At 42.0% G+C, this 23,766-nt stretch overlaps 1 protein-coding gene across 1 annotated transcript; it reads left to right on the top strand.

Moving 5' to 3' along the window:
• Nucleotides 1–1,088: 1,088 nt before the first annotated feature.
• LOC110527644 (adenosylhomocysteinase B) lies at nucleotides 1,089–18,142 on the top strand. The gene is made up of 10 exons (XM_021609053.3): nucleotides 1,089–1,168; nucleotides 4,505–4,695; nucleotides 9,007–9,082; nucleotides 9,968–10,120; nucleotides 13,813–13,925; nucleotides 14,177–14,384; nucleotides 15,125–15,212; nucleotides 15,686–15,803; nucleotides 15,911–16,105; nucleotides 17,358–18,142. The coding sequence occupies exons 1-10, from the start codon at nucleotides 1,141–1,143 to the stop codon at nucleotides 17,487–17,489; spliced, it is 1,302 nt and encodes a 433-aa protein (XP_021464728.1). The 5' UTR covers nucleotides 1,089–1,140; the 3' UTR covers nucleotides 17,490–18,142.
• Nucleotides 18,143–23,766: the final 5,624 nt, after the last annotated feature.

Genomic DNA, 23,766 nt, shown 5'->3' on the forward strand with positions numbered 1-23,766 from the left:
CGAATCAGCTCATTGGGACGATTTTTAGCCCCCCAAGCCAAGGCCATTTTGCGTGGCAGATTGGGCTACACTACGAGTCGATAAAGCGGTGATGAGTGCTCACTACTCCGGTGTTCTGCCAACCAACTTGAAGTGCTTCCAACTTGGGTATCATGGTCATGTCGCCGGTGGTATCTATGACCATTTTCTCACGTTATTTTATTTAAAGTATGATAACAGTCTACATAACTAACTTATATTATTAACCATCTAGATGTCACTAATTCATATTATAAACTGGGTGGTTCCATCCCTGAATGCTGATTGGCTGACAGCCGTGGTAAATGAGACTATATTATGGGTATGACAAAAATGTATTTTTTTACAGCTCTAATTACTTTAGTAACCAGTTTATAATAGCAATAAAGCACCTCATGGGTTTGTGGTATATGACCACGAACAGCCCTTAGTCGTGGTATATTGGCCATATAGCACACCCCCTCAAGCCATATTGCTTAATTAAACCAACTACTGCAACAAACGGGACACAGTGCCCTTCACTCCTGCTTGACAAACACGTTATAACTACATAGGAAGTAGATAACTAGCCAATATCAGGGTGACAGTAAACACACGCATACAACCTATGACGCAACAGTAGCCTGCACCTATCATCAATACTTTTCATCAAAAATAAACAATCAGCAGTTTTATAGCTGAAATGTACAATTATTTGTGTAAAAGTATAAGTGAAATACGACTCGTCCTATGGTTTAAAAACGGAAGAAGAAAAAAAACCCAGCTCAATCAAAAACCGTCTTCCTATAGCAGAGCGCTTTGGTTGCCATATTGGGCTGCAGCTTTTGGCTCTTCCTCGCTCTGTTGAGCAACACACCCATCTTGAGATTCGGGTTCTTATTGGCTGCCACTCCCGGTGGCTGTGAGAGCCTATGGGTTTCCTCTCATACGGGGCAGGAACATTCTCAGCCAATTGGAACCGCAAGGTGGAAGATTGGCATGGGACCTCATGAATATTACAAGAGGGCAAATGACGGCTACTTAAATTCAAGTTCACACCTATCGTTCCCTTCTTTTCTGTCCAAAGCCAGGCAGTAACAACCATACAGCGATCACGACTGAACGATCCAAAAGAAGACAATCATGTCCGAGAAACTGCCCTTCAAAGTTGGTCAGTATGAATTTACATTTATTTATATTCTTTATCATACACGCGAGCTTCAAGTCCTTCATTGATTGTGGATTACCGGGTGGCTAGCCGGCTAATGCTGTCGCGTAGCATTGATTTTAGCCTTCAGTTGGCTAGCTAGTGGGTAATTTGTCTGACTCTAAAATAACTTAGTTAGTAAACATGTTATCTTTGGACATTTAGTTAACAAAACATTTGCACTGGTATTTATAAACGTGTATAATCAGGTTGAGGTGGGACACATGGTCAATTTTCCTGCTGCCTTGTGTTATTCTTAAATTTTATTTTTACAACGCTTTACCCATGCATAACCACTAACAGAAATTGCAGCATGTAAATCACATAATTTGGTAAAATGCAAGTTTTGTTACATTTGGTTACAGAACTAATAGAGTCGGCATAACGAACATAACACTGGCCCGCAAGCATGGTTTCATTCAGAATACTTATTTATAAGTTATTGGTAGTTGTAGTCCGTTTAGTCGAGCTTGGTGCTTTCGTTCGTATTCGGAACTTGGTAGTAAGACTACATTACCTAAAAGTCTGTGGAGCCGCCAGTTTTCATTGATTGACAGGCAGTCTGGCACAGCAGGCAGGGCACTATAACAGTGTGCTATTGTTTCTGCACTAAATCCATACGGTGTTTTTTTTTATTTTTATGGTTCAACTTTGGAGGGAGTTGGGCACAAGTTAAGATTTGTTGAGATAAAAAATGCCCGTCATTGTAAATAAGAATGTGTTCTTAACTGACTTTCCTAATTAAAGGTAAAATAAAACAATTATAAGCTTCTGACTTTGGTGACAATGACTAAATTTGTTTGAAAGTACCCATGTATGAAGAGAAATCTTCACACTTGCTTGGAAGGGTTCGATAACTGTTTAGTATTTCACCTTTCTACCAGTCTGTCTAACTTGGTTACATAACATTTTAAAATGCCTCACCTAGTATTTTTCAGTCCTCACTTGTCACCCTGACAACTTTTTTTTTCTTTTTTTTTTTCTTTTAAGGAATAGATGAGGGATAGGTAATCAATGGCTTGATGGTTAGTGCTCTAACCATAACCCCTGCATGAACACTTTAAATGTAAAATTCAATTGGGGGGGGGGGGTCCAAGGTAGCAAGGAAAATGGCTTGATGGTAGTCCTTCCTTAGACTTTGTTCCACAAGCTTCTGGGTCAGTTGCCCAAACGATACTTTTAACATTGTATCATTCACTCAATGTGTTGGGGTGAACTAGGCCTATTTTTTTTTTTATTCCACTTTTAAAAAAAAATCTCAAACATCCTGGAATAATATCCATGGCTACTTTTGAGCAGTCTGTTTTGCCTCAGTCTTGATAGTTTTGCAGGTTGTGGACATATTTTGGACACTTGACGCAAGCTAGACTGCTCCAGTTCAGGGTGGTTGTTTGCAGTTGGCACATATTCTGGCTCACCGCATCTGACTGGCGTACAGGAGGATTAAGGTTCAGTTTAACTCTCGAACCTAGTGGTGTATACCCAGTTTACAGCTGGCACCCCATGGATTCTCAGTTGATTGTACTGATCACAGCTGGCTCCCCTGTGAACAATAAATCCAGATTCTTTGTTTAATCCCAGCGCTTTGTCTTGCGATACGGTTTTGGAAACCTTTGGAACTTAACTTTCATAAGCGAGAATCTTTCAAATACAAAATATACATTCGCTGTGCAGTTTAGATACACTTACTATGTGACATCTTATTAGCTAGCGCTAAAATTTCTATTGGACCATTAATTTCCTCTTTCTCAAAATACAGCCAGGTGCAACATTTCTAATCTGGGTACAGTAAGTGTCTTGTATTTTAACAATTATTTCTTGCTTATATGAAAGTTAAATTCCAAATGTGTCCAACTCATGTGCGAGGCATATTTGCGTTTTTATACAGAGCGTTTAGGCAGAGACTGAGAGTCTATTAATCCCTTGTGGCGGCTCAGTGCTTTGTGAATATACAGTAATGTTTAGTAACATTTACTGTCCATTTGAATGGGCTTTGTTCCGTTAGGAGACCTCTGAAGAGCGCAGTGTTGGATTGCAGCTGTTAAGACCCAGTAGTCGGTGGAAGCTGCAACTGATGTTGACTCCCAAGCAAGTTCAGCCAGTGCAAGGCAGCTGCCAATGTCTAACTTTAAGACAAACTACTCTCACTGCCAGCCTGCTCTCCTAAACCACAGCTTGATCTCAATAGATCATGAGATAACCACTCGCAATGAAAGTTTTGGACAAATTGCATATTCTTTCAAATCAATGGCCACGAAGTGAAGGAGATGCTAAGGGATGGAGATTATCATGGACGGTTTAGACTTGATCAACCTACACCTGAAAAAAAGTAGTTGCAACAATTTCAAAGATTTGGCTTAGTTAGTTCAAATAAGGAAATCAGTCCAATGAAAGAAAGAAAGAAAGAAAGAAAGAAAGAAAGAAAGAAAGAAAGAAAGAAAGAAAGAAAGAAAGAAAGAAAGAAAGAAAGAAAGAAAGAGAAATTAGAACCTAATGTATGGATTTCACATGACTGGGCAGGGGCGCAGTCATATCCCCGATCCTCTTACGGTCCCACAAGTGAAGAATCCAGATGTGGAAGTCCTGGGCTGGTGTTGTTACATGTGCTCTGCGGTTGGGAGGCCGGTTAGACTACTGCCAAATTCTCTAAAACTGTTGGAGGCGGCTTATGGTAGAGAAATTAACATTAAGTTCTCTGGCAACAGCTCTTGTGGACTTTACTTGCCAATTGCACGCTCCCCAAACTTGACATGTGGCATTGTGTTGTGACAACTGCACATTTTAGTGGCCTTTTGTCCCTAGCACAAGGTGCACCTATGTAATGAGCATGCTGTTTAATCATCTACTTGATATGTCACACCTGTCAGGTGAATAGATTATCTTGACAAAGGGTCAAATGTTTACTAACAGGGATGTAAACAGATCTGTGCATAACATTTGAGAGAAAGTAGCCTTTTGCGAGTATGGAACATTTCTGTGATCTTCTTTCAGCTCATGAAACATGGGACCAGCACTTTACATTTTGCATTTAGATTTTTGTTCAGTATACATAACCTCGTTTATTTAGAAGTAGCGTAACTTGGACTTAAAGTGATAGTTTACTCAAAAATAAAAGTTCAGAACCCCAAATAATTGAGAAGGATAAACTCTGGCTTATTTGAGCACTTTAGAAGGTCCATACCCTTTTCGAACTAACACTTTGAGATCTGGGAACCTCTGACACTTTGAACTATTACTTACTCAACATGTAGAACCGGTTTATTAAGTAGCAGTTTTTGTCTTTTTTTCCCCTCTCCGTAGCTGACATCAGCCTGGCGGAGTGGGGCCGCAAAGCTATTGATATTGCAGAGAATGAGATGCCCGGCCTGATGAAGATGAGGGAGCTGTATGGCCAGTCCAAGCCCCTGAAGGGCGCCCGCATTGCAGGCTGCCTCCACATGACCCTGCAGACCGCCGTGCTGATTGAGACCCTCACTGCCCTCGGAGCCGAGGTGAGACACACACTTCCATGCAGTCTTCCTCAAAGGTTTGACTAGATACTTTCCTGCACACTGCATGTAGTTTCACTTGTGTACTTTAAATGCTAACATCTTGGTCTGTTGACCTTAATCACATTATCTGACAAAGGACTGTTCTATTTCAAATAAAAGTTCAACTTTGTGATTGAGCACTGTGCTGGAACGTCTTGTATTGGGTCAGGACTCTGGTCAGGTGTAACTAGTTCATCCTGGGTTCTGAGAGTTGTCTCAAACAGATTATTTGCGTTGGTCATATTAGAATTGGAAAGCAGGTCTCAATCTTGCAGGTTTGGAAACCACTGCAAGAAGGGCAATGAAAAACATATTTGAGTAAGACATTTTTTTGGCAAAGACCAGGCTAAACCTTACTTAAAACAAGCTATGGCATCATGACCATGAGAATGGAGAAGTCCACAAGGGTTGACCGTGTACTCTAAATGTAAGTCACTGTTGATTTGCGCCTGTGGTAGCCATCTACCACAACATTGGTCAGCCCAAAGTCCAACTCATTCACTTGTATTAAGCAGATGCTAATTTGATCTCAATAAATGTGAATTGTTAGTTGAACCTTGATGGTGTACATTACATTTCCATTTTTTTTTTTATTGCCGCAACTGTCAAGTGTCATCGATTGAGTCGCGTATGAAAATGTCCAGGCTTACAGTGCATTCGGAAAGTATTCAGACCCCTATTCCACATTTTGTTACGTTACAGCCTTATTCTAAAATGGATTAAATAGTTTTCCTCAATCTGCACACAATAACCCATTTTTGCTTTGTCATTACAGGGTAAGACATTTTTTAATTTAGTCCCAAATAAATAATGAAACGTGTTCAATTTGGTTTAAATAATGCAAAAACAAAGTGTTGGAGAAGAAAGTAAAAGTGCCATATAAAAAAGCTAACGTTTAAGTTCCTTGCCCAGAACATGAGAACATATGAAAGCTGGCGGTTCCTTTTAACACGAGTCTTCGATATTCTCAGGTAAGAAGTTTTAGGTTGTAGTTATTATAGGACTATTTCTCTCTATACCATTTGTATTTCATATACCTTTTGACTATTGGATGTTCTTATAGGCACTTCAGTATTGCCAGTGTACCCGTATAGCTTCCGTCCCTCTCCTCGCCCCTACCTGGGCTCGAAACAGGAACACATCGAAAACAGCCACCCTTGAAGCATCGTTATCCATTGCTCCACAAATGCCACGGCCCTTGCAGAGCAAGGGGAACAACCACTCCAAGTCTCAAAGCGAGTGCCGTCACCGATTGAAACGCTATTAGTGCGGACCCCTGCTAACTAGCTTGCCATTCCACATCAGTTACACCAGCCTAATCTCGGGAGTTGATAGGCTTGAAGTCATAAACAGCCCAATGCTTGAAGCACAACGAAGAGCTGCTGGCAAACGCACGAATGTGCTGTTTGAATGAATGCTTATGAGCCTGCTGCTGCCTACCATTGCGCAGACTGCTCTATAAAATATCAAATCATAGACTTAATTATAACATAACACACATAAATACGAGCCGTAGGTCATTAATATGGTCAAATCAGGAAACTATCATTATTTCAGTGAAATACAGAACCGTTCTGTATTTTATCTAATGGGTGGCATCCCTAAGTCTAAATAATTCTGTGACATTACACAACCTTCAATGTTATGTCATAATTATGTAAAATTCTGGCAAATGAATTACCATCTTTGTTAGGAAGAAATGGTCTTCACACAGTTGGCAATGAGCCAGGCGAGCCAAACTGCTGCATATACCCTGACTGCTTGCACGGAACGCAAGAAGTGACACAATTTCCCTAGTTAAAATAAAGTAATGTTAGCAGGCAATATTAACTAAACATGCAGGTTTAAAAATATAGACTTGTGTATTGATTTTAAAGAAAGGCATTGATGTTTATGGTTAGGTACACATTGGTGCAACGACAGTGCTTTTTTCGCGAATGCGAAATTAACAGGTACCGCATCGATTATATGCAACGCAGGACACGCTAGATAAACTAGAAATATCATCAACCATGTGTCGTTAACTAGTGATTATGTTAAGATTGATTGTATTTTATAAGTTTAACACAGAGGATCTCTAGAGCTCTGTCAGTGACCATTTGTGTTCTTGGTCATCTCCCTGACCAAGGCCCTTCTCTCCCGATTGCTCAGTTTCTCTGGGTGGCCAGCTCTGGGAAGAGTTCCAAACTTCTTCCATTTAAGAATGATAGTGGCCACTGTTATTGGGGACGTTCAATGCTGCATACACTTTTTTTTTTGTACCCTTCCCCCAGATCTGTGCCCCGACACAATCCTCTCGGAGGTCTACTGACAATTCCTTTGACCGCATGTCTTCGTTTCTGCTTTGACATGCGCTGTCAACTGTGGGACCTTTAAATAGACAGGTGTGCCTTTCCAAATCATGTCCGGTCAATTGCATTTACCACAAGTGGACTGCAAGTTGTGGAAACATCTCAAGGATGGTCAATGGAAACAGGATTCACCTGAGTTTTGTGTTTTTTTTTTTATTTTTATAGATCTGCAAAAATGTCAACCTGTATTCTTTGTCATTGTGTGTAGATTGAGGACAAAGTACTTCATTTTATAATAAGGCTATAATGGGGGACCGGGTCTGATTTTATTATTTTTTTAAATTTCCAAATGCACTATACATGCATGCACTCCCTACCGGTCAAATGTTTTAGAACACATACTCATTCGAGGGTTATTTATTTGTACTATTTTCTACATTGAAGAATAATAGTGAAGACTATGAAATAACACATGGAATCATGTAGTAACCAAAAGTGTTAAACAAATCAAAATATATTTTAGATTCTTCAAAGTAGCCAACCGTTGCCTTGATGACAGCTTTGCGCACTTTTGGCATTCTCTCAACCAGTTTCATCAGGTAGTTACTTGGAATGCATTTCAATTAACTGGTGTGCGTTAAGTTCATTTTTGGAACTTTCCTTAATTCATTTGAGCCAATCGGTTGTGTTGTGACAAGATGGTCAATCTTCTGTATTCCCCCCCCCCCTTTCTATTTGGACCAAAAGACCAAGTCCACATTAATAGGGTGAGAACAGCTAAAATACTTTAAGACATGAAGGTTTCAAGAACTAACAGTTTCTTCAAGTGCAGTTGCAAAAACCATCAGGCGCTATGATGAAACTCATGAGGAATGGAAGACTCAGTTACTTCTGCTGCAAAGGAAAAGTTAATTAGTTACCAGCCTCAGAATTGCAGCCCAAATAAATTCAGTGTTCAAGTAAGACTTCTCAACATCAACTGTTCAGAGGAGACTGCATGGAACAGGCCTCTGTAGTTGAATTTCTGCAAAGAAACCACTACTAAAGGACATCAATAAGAAGCGACTTGCTTGGGCCAAGAAACACATGCAATGAACATGAGACCATTGGAATTTTGTCCTTTGGTCTGGAGTCCAAATTCTAGTTTTTCGGTCCCAACCGTTGTCTTTGTGAGACGTGGGTGAACTGATCTCTGCATGTGTATTTCCCACCATAAAGCATGGAGGTTTTATGGTGTGTGGGTGCTTTGCTGGTGAAACAGTCTTTGATTCTAACCAGCATGGGTACCGCAGCGACACGCCATCACATCTGGTTTGGGCTTAGTCCCACTCATTTGTTTTTAGCAGGACAATGACCCAACACCCCTCTAGGCTGTGTAAGGGCTATTTTACCAAAAAGGAGAGTGATGGAGTGCTGCATTAGATTACCTGGCCTCCACAATCCCCTGACCTCAACCAAATTGAGATGGTTTGGGATGAGTTAGGCAGCAGAGTGAAGGAAAAGCAGCCAATGAGTGCTCAGCATATGTGGGAACTGTTGGAAAAGCATTCCAGGTGAAGCTGGTTGAGAGAATGCCTTGACAGCATTCCACAATCTTGGCAATGGTTGGCTATTTGAAGTGTCTCAAATATAAAATATATTTTGTTTAACACTGTTTTGGTTACTACATGATTCCATGTGTTTCATATTGTTGATGTCCACTATTCTACAATGTAGAAAATAGTACAAATTAAATGAACAAACCCTTGAATGTGTATATGTTCTAAAACTTTTGACCGTGTGTGCATGTATATCTAACACAGACGTCTAGCCTGTTAACGGTAGCAACCTCCTCCCCCACTCACTGCACCAAGTGAGCACAATTTAGATGGACCTGTTATCTGTCCGTAAGCAATGTTCTGAGAATTACAAAAGGACTTGTGTGCGAGTGCGTACTGAGTGAGTGTCCTAGTCAACCTGTGACCGTTTTTCTCGTTTGTAGGTTCAATGGTCCAGCTGCAATATCTTCTCCACTCAGGACCACGCCGCTTCAGCCATTGCCAAAACTGGGGTTCCAGGTACACACAACTGTTTGTTTATATGCCTCAAGACCTGCTCTGTGTTTAGCACTGGTTCCTGCCAGCTCTCACTTGGCCCTTGTGCAACAGTAAGAGATAAGGCAGACCAGAAGTACACAAGGGTCCTCAATTGATCTTTTAAGGCCTAAGGGGCAGAGTGTTCTGCTAAATAAGCCTGTTCACCTTCTATAGCCTGGTATCATGTGATATGTCAATATATATAGAACTGTCATTCTCAAACTAGAACATACATTTTTCCTATATTCCTTGCCTAACATTCATCCTAGGATGTCTCAGATGTCACCATTGCTTAGCGCAACATTACCCTTGCAGTCATGTCAATTTGAAGCTCATGAGGATATTTTCTGTGTGGTTTTCCTCGTGTAATGGCAACACTTGAGTGGTGTTCTGGGTGAGAAGTTACGAGGCAGAGGAGTATCAGTGTCTGCATCAGTGGGGTGCTTAATTGGTTTGAGCTATAGGCAGGTTTCAGCCACTTGCTGTTCAAAGCCTCGAATGGCATAGGTTGACGTGATTCCTGAGTAACACTTTTCCAGGTGTGATCTGTAGCCCAGTTAGACTGTGGGGGGTGGGACCTGGAATGCAGCCATTGTGTCAAATGAGTTTTGGAAAGCTCTTCACACTTCAGTTAATGACAGTTGGATTTGTCAAGGAGTTTGATCATAAGCCAAGAATGTATTACATTTTTCACAAAAAATAACTTCACCTAATAGATAAAACTGTTAGATGAAAATGAATGATCCAATTGGTAGTGACTTTTTAAAACGTTTTCTTCTGCTTCATGCTTATAGACCACAACCCTTGTCTCTGCCATTGCAAAGCAGTCTCTCCTCAATCCTGATTCTCAAGCCTCTTTCATTGCAGTGTATGCCTGGAAGGGCATGACCGATGAGGAGTATGTGTGGTGCATTGAGCAGACCATCTACTGGAAGGATGGCCAGCCCCTCAACATGATCCTGGACGATGGCGGTGACCTCACCAACATGGTCCACAAGAAGTACCCCAAGCTGCTGTCAGGTACGGGAGCTAGCTACCTCTAACAACCGTCAGGGCCTCACAGATGGGACCGCTTAATTAAACAAGGCACTGTATTGTTACTCCTTACAGATCTGTAAACATTAAAGGTATAGGGAGGAACATAGGATTTTCTGCTCCCAATTTGTTCCACCAGATCAGGGTAGGTTTAATAAAGTAGTGTAGTGGTTCAGCGCCTATTTTGCTTTCAGCGTAATTGATTCCGCAGACTCACTAGTCCGGCATCCCATTGTGACATAGCTAGGCTGCTCTGAGACCACCGTCCATGGGGATGCACATCCCAAAATCCCCAACCAACAGGCTTCCACGTACACGTCTATTCATCTGAATGTGGTGACGGTTGGAGAAGTGGCCCAAGCAGTGCTGAGAATACCAGAAGTATGACAACCAACTGGTCCAATATTCTAGGACACTGCTGTGCATACATGTTTTGGACTTTGATGTTTACAGATCTGTAACGTGTCTGAGGGTTAGTTGGGACTTGCCTTGGCTTATGGGTGGGGCCAGGAGTTGAGGCACTGTGCTTTCATTGGTATTTCCTGCGTTGTCCAATAGTTTTGCTGCAGGTAGGAAATATCAAAGATCTATTATATTGACAAGGTAGTAGTGACTGCTCTAACAATGGAAATGCATGTCCTCAAAGATGAAAGGTGAGATCAGATGAGACCCTTCTAGCCAATGAGAGGTCACATACGAGCGAGTGAACAGGTACAAACTAAGTCGTTTTTTTGTCTGAAGTTGCTGGAATGCGATGTGCAATTCTTCATTGCTGCGGCTTGCTTGTTGAGATTTCTGCTCTTCTCTCCGTTGTCAGTTTAGCCTACATTTCACTGATCTTAGTAGCAGAAAGCATGTTTTATTTGTGTCTCTCCTGGGCCTGGCTTAAGCTGGAAGCCACTATGGAACACCACACACTTTCCCCCTTCTCACTTTTTCAATACAGTGGATTAAAAGGGGTATCCCAGGTCTACTCTGCCTGAAAGAGATCAATTATGCCAACAAAGGGTATCATGCTCAGCTGCCACATACTAGAATAGATGTCCATAAGCAGAAAGTGTAAATGCTTTTGTTGTGTTGAATTTGACAGTAACATGTGAGTGAGGGGGATTATAAATATATATATATATATATATATATATATATATATATATATATATATATATATATATATATATATATATATATATATATATATATATATATATATATATATATATATATATATATATATATATATATATATATACACTCGGTGAGGGTTTATTTTTCCACACATGTAGCCTTGTGCACGTCAACTATAGTGGCCACTATATAATAGAGCAACAATAGAATGCCTGTTTCACTTGACTGTTTTTTTCACAAGTGCAATATTTAGGTGTTTGGTCACAAGTGTTCTATTATAAGGGCTATCACGGCCAACTGCGATATTAGTGTATTATTCTCAAGACTTGAGTGTCGTTTGCGGTAAAGTCCGAGGCAACAAGTAACATTGCTGTCTTTACATTTTTTTTTGCTGTGAGTTAGGTTCACATAAACCACTTTATTTTACACAGAGACTGATCATGTAGATGGTATTTGTTTAATTAGTTAAAACCTGCATTTCCCCCTAGCAGGGATGTTTTTGCATGTTTCGGTGCAAAAATAAAGTCACCTTTGTCCCTCACCAGTTTTGATCTTTTTAAAACATTCTCACAAAGCAACAGTCTGAGTTTGATTCTGATCTCTTTTCCCCCCCTCAATCTACACACAAAACCCCATAATGACAAAGCAAAAGCAGGTTTGTATAAAAAAAAAAATACATTTACATAAATATTCAGACCTTTTATTCAGTATTTGGTTGAAGCACCTTTGGCTGTGATTATAGCTTTGAGTCTTCTTGGGTATGACGCTACAAGCTTGGAACACCCGTATTTGCGGGTGTTCCCATTTGTTTTCTGCAGATCCTCTCACGCTTTGTCATGTTGGATGGGGAATGTCGCTGCACAGCTATTTTCAGGTCTCTCCAGGGATGTTCGATCAGGTTCAAGACCGGGCTCTGGCTTGGCCCCTCAAGACTTGTCCCGAAACCACTCCTGCTCTGTCTTGGCTGTGTGCTTAGGGTTGTTGTCCTGTTGGAAGGTGAACCTTCGCCCCAGTCTGAGGTCCTGCTCTGGAGCGGGTTTTCATCAAGGAGCACTCTGTACTTTGCTCCTTTCATCTTTCCCTCGACCCTGACTAGTCTCTCAGTCCCTGTCACTGAAAAACATCCCCACAGCATGATGCTGCCACCACATGCTTCACCGTAGGGATGGTGCCAGGGTTCCTTCAGACGTGTTGCTTGGCATTCAGCTCAGAGATCAACCTTGGTTTCATCAGACCAGAGAATCTTGTTCCTCATGGTCTGAGTCCTTTAGGTATGTTTTGGCAAACTCCAAGTGGGCTGTCATGTGCCTTTTTTACTCGGGAATGGCTTCCATCTGACCACTCTACCATAAATGCCTGATTGGTGGAGTGCTGCAGAGATGGGAGAACCTTCCAGAAGGAAGATCATTTCCACAGAGGAACTCTAGAGCTGTCAGTGACCTTTGGGTACTTGGGACTTGGTCAGGGAGGTAACATTCTCCCCTGATTGCTCAGTTTGTCTGGATGGCCAGCTCTAGGGGGAGTCTTGGTGGTTCCAAACGTCTTCCATTTAAGAATGGAGGCCACTGTGTTCTTGGACCTTCAATGTTGCAAATATTTTTTGGTAGCCTTCCCTAGATCGGTGCCTCGACACATTCCTTTTCTGAGCTCTACGGACCATTCCTTTGGATTTTTGGGCATGTTTTTTTTGCTCTGAAATGCACTGCCAACTGCCTTTCCAAATAATGTCCAAGCAATTATATTTACCACAGGTGGACCCCAAGTTGAAAAAACATCTCTAGGATGATCAATGCACCCGAGCTTAATTTGAGTCTGGATACTTTTGTATTAAAGGTATTTCTGATTTTCTTTTTTTTAGTTTGAATTAATTTGCAAACATTTCTAAACCAGTTTTTTTTCTTTGTCATTATGGGGTATTTTGTGTAGATTGAGAAATAATGTAATACATTTTAGAATAAGGCTAATTTAACCAAATGTGGAAAGCTAAGAGGTCTAAATATTTTCCTACTGTACTTTGTCTTTCGGGGGGGGGGGTTGGGGAAAAAGCGTAAATCAAATTGCGGTTGGCCCTCTTCATTTTAATCTTGGTCTGTGATTTCCCCCCCCCCCCCCCAGGCTCGAGCATATTAAGGTGTAAAATCCCTGATCTTCAAGTGGGATCCCAATTTCGAGTCAAGTTTTGCAACGGTGGTACTGCTATAATTGTCTCCAGGGCTGTTGGTTTGAGTCTTGTACACTAGGTGGCAGCATTACTCCACAAAGCCAATACTGAGAACCTCACAACTAAAGGGATTTGGCAAGCAACATTCAGCAGGCACTCGAACAGTGACCATTAACTTAAATGCAGTCCCTGGGGGAATGTTACTTTGGATTGAAGACTGTATTGCTGTTTGGAATGTTAACTTGCCATTCATAGTTAACTTGGAGATATCGTCCTGATAATTTTCCGCCATTATTTTTGGTGCCACCTACCAGATGTGGATGCCATGAAAAATGGTCTTAATTTAACATTGTCAAACATGGCCAAAACAATGTTGATTGTCTCCCCTCAGGAATCAAGGGGGTGTCTGAGGAGACCACCACCGGGGTGCACAACCTGTACAAGATGTTGAAGAGTGGCGACCTCAAGATCCCAGCCATCAACGTCAACGACTCAGTCACCAAGGTAGACCCTCTCGTCCTCCCATAGTAGAGCCATGCATACATCCTCCGCTCTTAATGGTGCCATTAAATGATGTATTAAATCGGTCATTAATAGAACTGATACAACCATTGTTGGTAGGTATAAAATACAAAATGCGCAAGTATAAATGTAATGTTGCATCCTCTTGAGTAGGCTGCGGTTCCAATACAGTAACTCCCACTCATAATACCATCGCTCTCTCGCCCCTCTCCCCCTCCCCTCCCCCCCTCTAGAGCAAGTTTGACAACCTGTACGGCTGCAGAGAGTCTCTGATTGATGGGATCAAACGGGCCACAGACGTGATGATCGCCGGGAAGGTGGCAGTTGTTGCCGGTTACGGTGATGTTGGCAAGGGGTGTGTTCAGGCCCTCCGTGGGTTTGGTGCCCGTGTCATCGTCACAGAGGTTGACCCCATCAATGCCCTGCAGGCTGCCATGGAAGGTCTGTACCTTTTCTTAAGTTTGGTTATATGACAACGCTATTGTTTTGATTTAATTTACATTATCCCAGAATGTTCTTGGAGATTCAACAGGTTATAGGTTTGTGTTCCTTTTATCTCGGGTGCCTAGCAAATATAATTGAGAGAACTGTTGACGTGCCAACAATTTCTGCTTTACCCTATCTCATTTGTTCACTGCAGCAGCGAGCTCACCGTTTACATTTGAGCTTAAGTTATTGATTACTAATTCTACATTTTTGTGTAGTATTGCTACAGTACATACTAGTTATTGTGTGGGTTTTTCACCCCTTTCTCCCCAATTTCGTGGTATCCAATTGGTGGTGGTTGTTTCTCATCGCTGCAACTCCCGTACGGACTCGGGAGAGGCGAAGGTCGAGAGCCATGCGTACTCCGAAACACAACACAACCCAACCAAGCCTCACTGCTTCTTCACACCATGCCCATCCAACCCGGAAGCCAGCTGCACCAATGTGTTGGAGGGTACACCTGGCGACCGTGTCAGTGTGCACTGCGGCCCGTCACAGGAGCCGCTAGTGCGCGATGAGACGAGGATATCCCTGCCGGCCAAACCCTCCCTAACCCGGGTGACGCTGGGTCAATTGTCCGCCTCCTGGTCGCGGCCGGCTGCGACAGGCTCTAGTGATGCAGTGCCTTAGACCACTGCACCACTCGGGAGGCCTTATTGTGTAGTATTTAATTGTATTTTGTGATAATGTTGTAGGATACGAAGTCACCACCATGGAGGAGGCTTGCAAGGAGGGAAACATCTTTGTGACCACCACTGGCTGTGAGGACATTCTTTTGGGCAAGTAGGTATCATTTTGGAGACCTGTAGAGCACCATGCAACTTGTGTTCAGCACTGTCTGATCAGAAGAACAGTTAAATCCTATCTCGTTATTATTCCTCAATTCAGCGACACTATTCAACACGCATGCATTGAGTAGAAGTTACCTCGGTACAGATCTCGGATCGGCTTATTCTCGCCCAATCCTTCTTGAAGATTCGCCACTAGCCTATAACCCTTCCCATTAGTGGAGGAAACTTAAAGCTGACCTGATGCTGCATTCACGTGCCGTCAAACTGGGAATCTGAGTTTTAACATGACGTTATAAGTAGTTTCCTATTGGTTGATTTTGATTCTTTCAAGTGGGGAAACTCAGGATCATTTTTCTATAACCTGTAGACATTTCTGAGTTTAGGGGCAACGGCATTCTTCTCTGAAATGCAACTGCTGCGGTGTCTACAACAGGCCATTGATGTGTACACTGGTGTGTTCCCCAGACACTTTGAGCACATGAAAGACGACTCCATCGTTTGCAACATCGGCCACTTCGACTGTGAGATAGACATGAACTGGCTCAATGCCAACGCAGCCGAGAAGATAAACATCAAGCCACAGGTAAGACATAACATACAGAGCACATTTAGTGTGTGTGTGGTTAGTCTACAGTAATTTGGCTCTTGAGTTTCCACCATTGTCCTATACCAACGTTCTCCTCCCGCCAGGTGGACCGTTACCGCATGAAGAATGGCCGCCACATCATTGTGCTGGCTGAGGGCAGATTGGTTAATCTGGGCTGTGCCATGGGTCACCCCAGCTTTGTCATGAGCAACTCCTTCACCAACCAGGTGTTGGCCCAGATTGAGCTGTGGAAGAACACCAGCAAGTACCCCCTGGGAGTTTACTTCCTGCCCAAGAAGGTGAGCCACTGAGCGAAGATGTGTATTATACCGTTGCGGGCACTAAAGTTGGCTTGCACTGTGAATTTTGCAGAACAAATGCTGCAATGCGTGAGCAATATGGCGCTCTAGTCTTGCAACTTATAGCGATAGTTTGTCACAACCTGTATATGGTGCAGGGTTTTAGAAAGGGTTCAATATTTTCAGTGCCTGCAGCTGTATACAGTTTATTTGGAAGAAATTGAGTGGATATCTTTCTCTAAAAAGCAAGCATTGTATCCTAAGTTGACCCTGCTGTAACCCTTGGTTGACATGAACTGGTTTCAGACTGGAAAGATACCAGGTGGACACGTAGATTTTTCCAGTTGTCAGCATTAGACATGCATTTTCGCAGTTAGTAGTATGTAATCAAATATGCTCCATTAACATTAGAGTAGCCTGTATTCAGTTTGCAGAACTGTGTAATGCATATTTTATTGACAATATTGGATTTTGGCATTATTGCTTTCACTGTACATTTAGAATTTTGGGCATAGTTTTTAATGTGTATATTATGTCTTGTGACTATTCAAAGAAATGGAAATTAGGCTAAATGTGCATAATGGATTAATGATTAACCCTGAAATGGGTAGCCAAATGAGGCTCTCTGTACTTGGGGCAGAAATGTTGCATTGCATTGTCATTTTGCACTGAGTGACACATGGGTTGTGGTGAACATCTTAAGGCCTTTAACTGAAGCCATATGCTCAGAGCTGAGCGCAAGAGATATCCTCATGAGAAGTTGGGAACTAAGCCAGGGAAGGTTCTCTTGAGTGTCTGCCGACTAGCAGGAATTCTGTCCATAGCATCACGAACCGTACCCTATGTGATGATTAAAAAAAAACATTCCAGCTGCTAACTTAACCCATCCCCAAGAGGTCAACCTATTGCCATAAGATAATGTTTTTATTTATTTTGTTGAAGAGTACATGGTCTGTCAAATAGAAGAACCACCCCTGTGATATATCATTCTTCTGTTGCTAAAAACCTCATGTTCAGCCTTGTCTTGACGGCCTTGTTTTGACAGCTCCATTGGATTCTGTCTGCGCTTGGCATTGCGGCCAGTTTTGACATTCTTCCTGTGATTTTGACCCAACTGCTTGGGTTTTTTTGTTTGGTGGGGTAAATGTGGTTTGAGTGATTGAACCCCGTAACTAATCGACGTGTTTTGTCCCAGTGTAAGGAAACTTTTATTCAGAATTTGACTTGTGAAATCTTTTTCTCTTGTCTGCAGCTGGATGAGGAGGTGGCTGCTGCCCATCTTGACAAGCTCGGCGTCAAGCTGACCAAGCTTTCAGATAAGCAGGCCAAATACCTGGGACTGCCCCGCGAAGGACCCTTCAAGCCTGACCATTACCGCTATTGAGAAATGTCAGGAAGGTGGCCAAGCAGCGGCCCAGACTCATGGTGGGGGTCTGATGGTGGTATGGTGGCGCATGGACTCGTGGGTTTGGGTAGGCCAAGATTCCCACAAGTCTTTTGGAGGTTAGGACATTTTGCTTCAACTACCCTTTAAACTGTCTTGCCCATTCTACATACCTTTTAGATTCCAACCAGAGCTCCTTCGCCTTTACAGCAACAAGTGCTAAGTGGCTTCTAAAGGCACTATTCTTGTTATAAATTGCATTCCCTCTTTGATCATGGAAAAAACGTGATGCTTTTAGTTAAATCCCCATACTATTCAAGTTTACATATACACCATAGCTAATATGGCAATAAGTGCTGGTTTCATATCATTGTCTTATGGAGAAACTCTGACGTACCACCAAAGCCTGGCTTAAAGAACACACTCAGTTTCCCCATTTGCTTATTTTGTAAGTCTAGGATTCTGTCTGAAGGGACAGGAAACATCCAAGTGCTTTCCTGTTCTGTTTTCTTAGCTGAGCTGTGACGGAATGGGCTGTGGTCTGGTCGAACATATACTGCCATGTTTAACGGTTACATTGTTAATCCCAAGTGTTGCATTTCCTACAGTACTTGCACTGTTGTGAAATGTGATGCAATAAAGATACAATTTTACTGGGTTGTAAGTCTCTTATTTTCAAAAAGAATGAACTTGTTCCATTGATGTATGGCAAACGCAAGAGTTGAAATAATGCTGCAATGCAGAGAACAAAGGAGGGCAACTCAACCTGTCGGACTCCTCAATTGGAAACAATTGCCAGCACACCATTGCCGCAGTTAATCTGCACGTGGCAAAATGGAGCCGTGCAAAGCTAAGCATGTGTATAGTATCAATTAAGCTAAATTTGCTCGGCAATATCAACATTTTGATTTAACTTGACTAATTGAATACCAGTTTCTTTCAGTTATTCCCTGTCCCCACCAACACTCATTGAACAATTCTACAGTATATGTTTGAAACTGACCTGTTCTCAGTCAGGAAAAAGTGAATAAGTAAATGCCAATTTCAAGGCTTACACTACAATCTGCTTACGGTCTGGAATTCTTGAACTACATTGATCCAAGGTAAACACACTACCTTCAAAGTATTCAGTATTTTTTTTTAACACTTGTTAGGTTATAGTTTTCATTGTTTTCTCCCCTCAATCTACACACAATGCCCCATAATGACAAAGCAAAAACAGGTTTTTAGACATTGTACATTTAATAAAAAAGGAATACTTATGTAAATGTGAGACTTTATTCAGTACATTGAAGAACCTTTGGCAGCAATTAACAGCCTCGTGTTAAATTTGGCACATCTTTAAATTGGGGGTTTCTCCCATTTATTTTCTGCAGATCCTCAAGCTCTCAGGTTGGATGGGGAGCATTGCTGCACAGCTATTTTCAGGTCTCCAGAGATGCTCAAGGACATTCAGACTTGTCCCGAAGCCATTCCTGCGTTGTCTTGGCTGTGTGCTTTTGGTCGTTGTCTTGTTGGAAAGTGACCGTTCGCCCCAGTCTGAGGTCCTGAGTGCACTGGAGCAGGTTTTCCTCAAGGTTCTCTACTTTTCTCTGTTTAATCTTTGACTCAATCCAGACTGGTCTCCCAGTCCCTGCTGCTGAAACAGGCCACCACCATGTTTCACCGTAGGGATGGTGCCAGGTTTCTTCCAGATGTGATGCTTGGCATTCAGGCAGAGTTCAGTCTTGGTTTTATCAGACCAGAGAGTCTTTAGGTGCCTTTTGCAAACTCCAAGCAGGCTTTCAAATCAAATGTATTTATATAGCCTTTTGTACATCAGCGGATATCTCAAAGTGCTGTACAGAAACCCAGCCTAAAACCCCAAACAGCAAGCAATGCATGTGTAGAAGCACAGTGGCTAGGAAAAACTCCCTAGAAAGGCCAAAACCTAGAGGAGGACTCAGGCTATGTGGGGTGACCAGTCCTCTTCTGGCTGTGCCGGGTGGAGATTTAACAGAACATGTTCAAATGTTCATAAATGACCAGCATGGTCCAATAATAAGGCAGAACAGTTGAAACTGGAGCAGCAGCACGGCCAGGTGGACTGGGGACAGCAAGGAGTCATCCTGTCAGGTAGTCCTGAGGCATGGTCCTCCGAGAGAATTAGAGAGAGCACACTTACTCACACAGGACACTGAATAGGACAGGAGAAGTACTCCAGATATAACAAACTGACCCTAGCCCCCCGACACATGCAGCATAAATACTGCAGCATGTAGCATGCTGCAGCAACTGCAGCATAAATACTGGAGGCTGAGACAGGGGTCAGGAGACACTGTGGCCCCATCTGAGGACACTCCCGGACAGGGCCAAACAGGAAGAATATAACTCCACCCACTTTGCCAAAGCACAGCCCCCACACCACTAGAGGGATATCTTCAACCAACTTACAAGGCTGAGTATAGCCCACAAAGATCTCCGCCACGGCACAACCCAAGGGGGGGCGCCAACCCAGACAGGAAGATCACATCAGTGACTCAACCCACTCAAGTGATGCACCCCTCCCAGGGACGGTATGAAAGAGCCCCAGTAAGCCAGTGACTCAGCCCCTGTAATAGGGTTAGAGGCAGAGAATCCCAGTGGAAAGAGGGGAACCGGCAAGGCAGAGACAGCAAGGGCGGTTCGTTGCTCCAGAGCCTTTCCGTTCACCTTCCCACTCCTGGGCCAGACTACACTCAATCATATGACCCACTGAAGAGATGTGTCTTCAGTAAAGACTTAAAGGTTGAGACCGAGTTTGCGTCTCTAACATGGGTAGGCAGACCATTCCATAAAAATTGAGCTGTATAGGAGAAAGCCCTGCCTCCAGCTGTTTGCTTTGAAATTCTAGGGACAATTAGGAGGCTTGCGTCTTGTGACCGTAGCGTACGTGTAGGTATGTATGGCAGGACCAAATCAGAGAGATAGGTAGGAGCAAGCCCATGTAATGCTTTGTAGGTTAGCAGTAAAACCTTGAAATCAGCCCTTGCCTTGACAGGAAGCCAGTGTAGGGAGGCTAGCACTGGAGTAATATGATCACATTTTTTGGTTCTAGTCAGGATTCTAGCAGCCGTATTTAGCACTAACTGAAGTTTATTTAGTGCTTTATCCGGGTAGCCGGAAAGTAGAGCATTGCAGTAGTCTAACCTAGAAGTGACAAAAGCATGAATTCATTTTTCAGCATCATTTTTGGACAAAGTTTCTGATTTTTGCAATGTTAAGTAGATGGAAAAAAAATGCCTTTACTGAGGAGTGGCTTCGGTCTGGCCACTCTACCGTGAAGGACAGATTGGTGGGAGTGCTGCAGAAATTGTCCTTCTGGAAGGTTCTCCCATCTCCACAAAGGAACTCTAGAGCTCTGTCTGAGTCCATCGGGTTCTTGGTCACCTCCCTGACCAAGGCCCTTCTCCCCCGATTGCTCAGTTTGGCTGGGTGGCCAGCTCTAGGAAGAGTCTTGGTGGTTCCAAACTTATTCCATTTAAGAATGATGGAGGCCACTGATCTTCAGTTCTGCAGAAATGTCTTTGTACCATTCCCCAGATCTGAGCCTCAACACAATCCTGTTTTGGGCTCTACAGACAATTCCTTTGATCTCCATGGCTTCCCCCCCACCACCACGATACGCAACAATGTTGATGACGACAGTGTTTCCACTTTGATCTTAATATTACTCCACAAGCGTTCTATAATTATAATATTAGTTTATTACATTTGCAAACAGCTAGTTTTGTATTTTCTTAGCGAGTTAAGCTAAATCGTTTTTAGCCACTAATGCTAATCGCTGGCTAGCTAATAAAAGTACTGAGTCAGAGCAAACGTAGCTAGCTAATACAGCCTGATACCAGCGCTAGTGGAGGCCTAAATCAGCATGGTGTTTCTGTAACAGTATCTTCTAAATCCAAGAGGAATAGGCAAAGCATGAGAATTTGTATTATATGAATAAAGATTTTAATGTAGCCAAAGGTTTATAGGGTCCCCTAGGAAACACGGAACATCACTGTGGTTCCTACCCTGTCACAATAACTCGTCAATGGCATTTTCATTCGTTGTCATGTCAAACAATATTCAAAGTGGCCACTATGATTTATATTATTTTTCCATTATTCCAAAAGTTCACCCAAGTGTTTTGATCTAATTCGCAATTGCAACATTTAGTTAATCAGGCCTAGTATTTTTGCCCATATTGTGGAAGTTCTCACATGAGTGCAGAAATTGATGGAAAAGCAGGAAATTATTTTAGGTTGATGTTGAACTGGTTTAAACTGTTCAATCTGAACAGAGAACGAAGACCCTTTGAAATCATTTAGAATATATGTGTTGCCACCCTAGGGTCACGCACTACTCATAAAGCAAATGTAGAACTTTTTTTTAATCAAGAACATAAAATACTGTCAAATTTGAAAAATACCATCATATGATGTTTTGGCCAAATCGCCCAGCCCTAGTTGAGGTCTTAAATATATTCATTAGATGTGGGGGGGAAAGTATGCATTTGATGCAAGCACACTAGGTTTGCACCGACAATCTTACTGTCAAACTGATTGAGCCTTGAGTTTTTCTGAATTATGCAGCTTTGTCAGTCGTCTGTACGTTGAGTTAAACCTTTATTTTTTTATGGACATAGGATGAATATGCATTGTATTTTTCTCCAGGCCCTAACATTTCAAATCAATGTGCACCCCCATAATCTAAAATGGTTTGGATAACTGCTGCTTGCCATGTTTACTTTAAAGGAAAACCTGCACAAAAAGCCTATTTGCTGAACTAGAGTGGGGTGGGGGGGAATACTACATGCTCATGGACATAGTGAGAAGAGAAATCACGCTGCAAGCATTGTGTATCCTTTTTGCGTACTCCTAGGGCTGTTTTGTGGACCGAAGTCACTTGAAGTCTTCACATTCAATGTTGACCTAGCTTTCTCTTGCTGTGTTCAGTAGCACACATTAAGTGATCACCACAGCTCATGTTATAATCATTTGTCACTGCGTTTATTTAATATTGGTTCACTTTGCCAGGCACTGAACAGCTACAGAAAGTTTTCACCTCTTTTTCCACATTTTGTTACAGCCTGAATTTAAAATGAATTAAATTGAGATTTTGTCATTGGCAGACACACAATGCCCCATAATGTCAGTTGTTTTTAGATTTAGATTTTTTTTAAACAAAATAATAAATGAAAAGCTGAAACAATTAATAAACCCCTCTTTGTTATGGCAATCCTGAAGTTCTGGAGTAAAAATGTTCTTACCTCACAAGTTGCATGGACTCACCGTGTGCAATAATGGTGTTTTAATATGACTTTGGAACACATTATCTGTAAGGTCCCTCAGTCGAGCAGTGGATTTCTAACATAGATTCAACCACAAAGACTAGGGAGGGTTTCCAATGCCTCGCAAAGAAGGGCACATATTGGTAGATGGGAGGGGAGAAAAATGCACCTTTAACCAGGACAATAACTCTAACCACAAGGCCAAATAACACTTGAGTTGCTTACCAAGACGACATTGAATGTTCCTGAGTGGCCGAGTTAGTTTAGACTTAAATCTGGCAAGACTTGAAAAAGTCTGTCTAGCAATGATCAACAACCAACTTGAAAGAGCTTGACGAATTTAAAAAAGAATGTGCAAATATTGTACTTTTTCGGTGTATAAAGCTCTTATAGACTTACCCAGAAAGACTCACAGCTGTAATCGCTGCCAAAGGTGATTCTAATATGTATTCACTCAGGGATGTGAGTACTTGCGTAAATTTATATTCATTTTCTAAAAATGTAAAAACATGTTGTCACTTTGTCCTTATGGAATATTGTGTGTAAAATGTATTAAATAAATGTTGTATTCAGGCTTTAACACAATGTGAATTAAGTCCAGGGGTATGCAAAATCTCAGAATGCACTGTATCGCACCAATGCTTTAACTTTTTATTAATAAATTCATTAACATTAATTACCTTATTATAAACCCTTTTATAAAGACTACTTTAAAGGGATAGTTCACAAATTACATGTTTCCACATCCTAACGTTTGAGCATTTGTGGCTCAAAACCCATTTAAGTCATGGGACTGATTTAACATTTTTGGGGCATTATGTTCAAAACATCTCTAAGTGACTTTGTTGAGCTTCACAAACAATTGTAGATGATTTGGACATGATGTGCAAACTTATAATATTGGTCCATATATATTCATGGATGCCAAGGTAAGCCAGGCTTCCCCAAAACACTACAGAGAAAAATAATTTAAATGCATGTAAAATG

This window comes from Oncorhynchus mykiss, chromosome 7 (assembly GCF_057628025.1).
Source record: "Oncorhynchus mykiss isolate SJ-2025 chromosome 7, ASM5762802v1, whole genome shotgun sequence".
NCBI classification, from domain to species: Eukaryota; Metazoa; Chordata; class Actinopteri; order Salmoniformes; family Salmonidae; genus Oncorhynchus; species Oncorhynchus mykiss.

Bases quoted from the DNA above. Each gene is read 5' to 3' on its own strand.
- LOC110527644 (XM_021609053.3), top strand. From the start codon at position 1,141: ATGTCCGAGAAACTGCCCTTCAAAGTTG. The intron at 4,696-9,006 runs GTGAGACACACA...TCTCGTTTGTAG, and splicing joins TCACTGCCCTCGGAGCCGAG to GTTCAATGGTCCAGCTGCAA. The intron at 14,385-15,124 runs GTCTGTACCTTT...ATAATGTTGTAG, and splicing joins CCTGCAGGCTGCCATGGAAG to GATACGAAGTCACCACCATG.